Below are 3347 nucleotides of genomic sequence, written 5' to 3'. Positions count from 1 at the left end.
TCCGTGGGAATATTCAGACTTGACTGAACGAAACCCTGAGGAAAACCTTTGCATGGTTGCAGGTGGTGGGACCAGAGAGATGCCCCAGATCTGACCTCCAATGGTCCCTTTCAAATTAAGCAATTCTGAGATTTGTGCTTCAGAAATCCTGGGAAGCAATGGCTTCACTTTTTTACGGAGATACAGTGTCTGCAGCTTGTCTTAATAATAGTGTTTAGCAGGAGGACACGATGGTAATGGATGTAATGAATGCTGACACTCTAATTCCCTTTGAGTGTGCCCACCTTTTACCATGGCACATGGCACACTTCTTCATTTGGACTGTTGAAGACAGTAAACACATTTTCTTCTAATGAATTTTTCAAAGTTGTTTCTAAATGGTTTGCATGCTGTTCCCATAACCAAGAGGGTATTTTGTTTCCACATTCTTTCGATTGTCAGTGACAGAATGAACAGACCCTCCCAGATTGGGGCGGAGGCACCTTATCTTCTAGGAAAGCCACATTGCTACAAGGGGGGAAAGTACCCACTGCACACATTTGTTCGATACCAGTTCTGGTAGCAAGGGTCATGAGGCAGTTATCCCTTGATCTCATCAATACATATAAATAGCTCAAAGGTAGTTGTCAAGAAGATGGTGCCAGGCTCTTTTGGTGTGCCCAGCAACAGGACAAGGAGCAGTGGTCATAAACTAAAACACAAGAAGTTCCACCTCAACATGAAGAACTTACTTACATTGAGGATGGCAGAGCACTGGAACAGGCTGCCCAAGGAGGCCGTGGAATTTCCCTCTCTGGAGACATTTAAAACCCACCTGGACGTGTTCCTATGTCACCTGCTCTAGGTGACTCTGCTTTGGCAGGGGGATTGGACTAGATGATCTCTAGAGGCCCTTTCCAATCCGAAGGATTCTGTGATTCTGCTTCAATTATTCATGTGCTTTAGAGAGGAAACACCCTGGCTGCTGGTTAATTGTGAGACAAGAAGAGAGCTGGTATCTTTTACGCCCATGGGATTAGATCTTCTGTGGTTTGACCTTATCATTTGGGAGACCTTAGAAAACAGCGCAGACCCATCCTTTCGGTGGTGAACAGGCTGTTAACCCCAGGGTATACACTGTTCAGACAGTGTAACTGTGGAACAGGCTTTTTCACAGCTATTTCTAGCGCTACCCTGACACGTTTCCCTCCGGCGGTGCACAGAGCTCCCGCTGGGCTCAGAGCCCTTCCAGCCAAGCGCTGCACGGACGGCACCCATCGCGGGAGAAGCGGACGGCGAGCGGGGGGGGAAGCAGCCATGGGAGGAGCGGCTCCTCCCCCGTGCCCCGGGAGGACCTCCCGCCCGTGAGCCGGGCGGGGGAAGCCGGGCCAGCGCAATGGACCCTCCAGGGGGCCCCCTGTTTTCGGCATCACGGAGCTCCCCAAGCCCACCCCTACGCCTGAGAAGCCCCCCCCGGCTCCCCGTCGCCTCTGACGTGGTGCGCGGGCGGGGGCTGCAGCGGGCGGAGCGCGGGGAGCGACCGGAGCCGGCGGGGAAACTTTCTGCGGGTTCAGCACCACAGACGGGGCGGACGCGGTGCCGCCGCCCAGGCATGGAGCGCCCCGCCAGCCCGGCCGCCGCCCCAGCCCGCCGCCCGGTTCGCCCCCGCGCTCCGCGCTCGCCCGGCACGAGCCCCAGCCGCTCCGGCGCGATGGAGGCGCGGCCAGCAGGCGTCTGAAACGACGAGCGGACGCGCAGCCCCCGGCGGCCGGCCGGGCCGGCGGCAACGCCTCGCTGGAGCTCTCGTCGCGACCCCCCGCGCCCGCCGCCCTGAATCCCTGGGATGTGATGCTCTGCGTGTCCGGCACCGCCATCGCCTGCGAGAACGCCCTGGTGGTTGCCATCATCTGCTACTCGCCCGCCCTGCGCACCCCCATGTTCGTGCTGGTGGGCAGCCTGGCCACGGCTGACCTCCTGGCCGGTCTCGGCCTCATCCTCAACTTCGTTTTCCAGTACGTGATCCGCTCGGAGACGATCAGCCTGCTGACGGTGGGCTTCCTCGTGGCCTCCTTCGCCGCCTCCGTGAGTAGCTTGCTGGCTATCACGGTCGATCGCTACCTCTCCCTCTACAATGCCCTCACCTACTACTCGGAGAGGACGGTGCTCTGCATTCACACCATGCTGGCGGGTGCCTGGGGGGTCTCCCTCTGCCTGGGGCTGCTGCCCGTCCTGGGCTGGAACTGCCTCCACGACCGTGCCGCCTGCAGCGTCGTCAGACCCTTGACCAAGAGTAACGTGACGCTGCTGTCTGCCTCTTTCTTTCTCATTTTCCTCATCATGCTCCATCTCTACATCGAGATCTGCAAGATCGTCTGCAGGCATGCCCACCAGATAGCTCTCCAGCAGCACTTTCTGACTGCTTCCCACTATGTCGCCACCAAAAAAGGAGTCGCTACCCTGGCTATAATCCTCGGGACTTTCGGAGCCAGCTGGCTGCCTTTTGCCATCTACTGCGTGGTGGGGGATCCTGACTACCCTTCTGTGTACACGTATGCCACGCTTCTACCCGCTACCTACAATTCCATGATCAACCCCATCATTTATGCCTACAGAAACCAGGAAATCCAGAGGTCCATGTGGGTGCTCCTCTGCGGCTGCTTTCAGACTAAAGTGTCCTTTCGTTCCCGGTCCCCCAGCGATGTCTGAGTGACTTTTCTCTGCCGCACTGCACAGAGTGACAATCTCCCGAGTGGACTATTACAGTGCCTGTTCTAAACTTCAAACTACATTGTGAAATCATTGGAAACATGCTTAAGTATTAGCACTTTATACATATTTGTATCTCTGAGAGTGGTTCAGGGTGTGGAGTTTTGGGTTCCATCAAAATAATAACAATGTGGTTGTATATAAATCTGCACATCACATTTGTGAAGTGAAGACAGTCTGGTACCGCTTAATTATAGCACCTTATTTCTAGCTGCTCACCTGCCAAAACAGTGTTGCCTTTCGGAAGGGCAGATAGAAAGAAAGTTGTGTTTGTGTTGTATTTATACGTGTGTGTGTCTGGGGGGGAGACGGGGCTGGGAGTGTATGTATGTATGTGTGTGTCAATACCTTGCTGCACAATATTGATAAATTATAACATTTTGTATACAAATAAAAATATGTAAAATGTAATATAACTTTGTGTGTTTAGATGCTTTTTAGACATAGGAGAGTTGGCAAATTTGCCTGTTGAACAAAGACACTTGAAAGCTCCCCATCTAATTCTGCCTAAAGAGATCATCATTCACTATAGAGATGAAATACTGCACCAACAAAGGCACCTTCTGCTTGCTTATTTGTTTGTTCTCTTCTTTAGTCTGGCA

The 3347-nt window shown here is 53.6% G+C and overlaps 1 protein-coding gene across 1 annotated transcript; it reads left to right on the top strand.

Annotated features, from left to right (window-relative positions):
* Positions 1 to 230: 230 nt before the first annotated feature.
* GPR6 (G protein-coupled receptor 6) lies at positions 231 to 3031 on the top strand. Its single transcript, XM_029962747.1, has 2 exons — positions 231 to 333; positions 1562 to 3031. The coding sequence occupies exons 1-2, from the start codon at positions 231 to 233 to the stop codon at positions 2683 to 2685; spliced, it is 1227 nt and encodes a 408-aa protein (XP_029818607.1). The 3' UTR covers positions 2686 to 3031.
* Positions 3032 to 3347: the final 316 nt, after the last annotated feature.

Source organism: Manacus vitellinus, unplaced genomic scaffold (genome assembly GCF_001715985.3).
Source record: "Manacus vitellinus isolate BGI_N305 unplaced genomic scaffold, ASM171598v3 scaffold_4_pilon, whole genome shotgun sequence".
NCBI lineage: Eukaryota > Metazoa > Chordata > Aves > Passeriformes > Pipridae > Manacus > Manacus vitellinus.
Note: the sequence above shows the minus strand (reverse complement) of the source record. Positions and strands in the feature narration are given on the sequence as shown.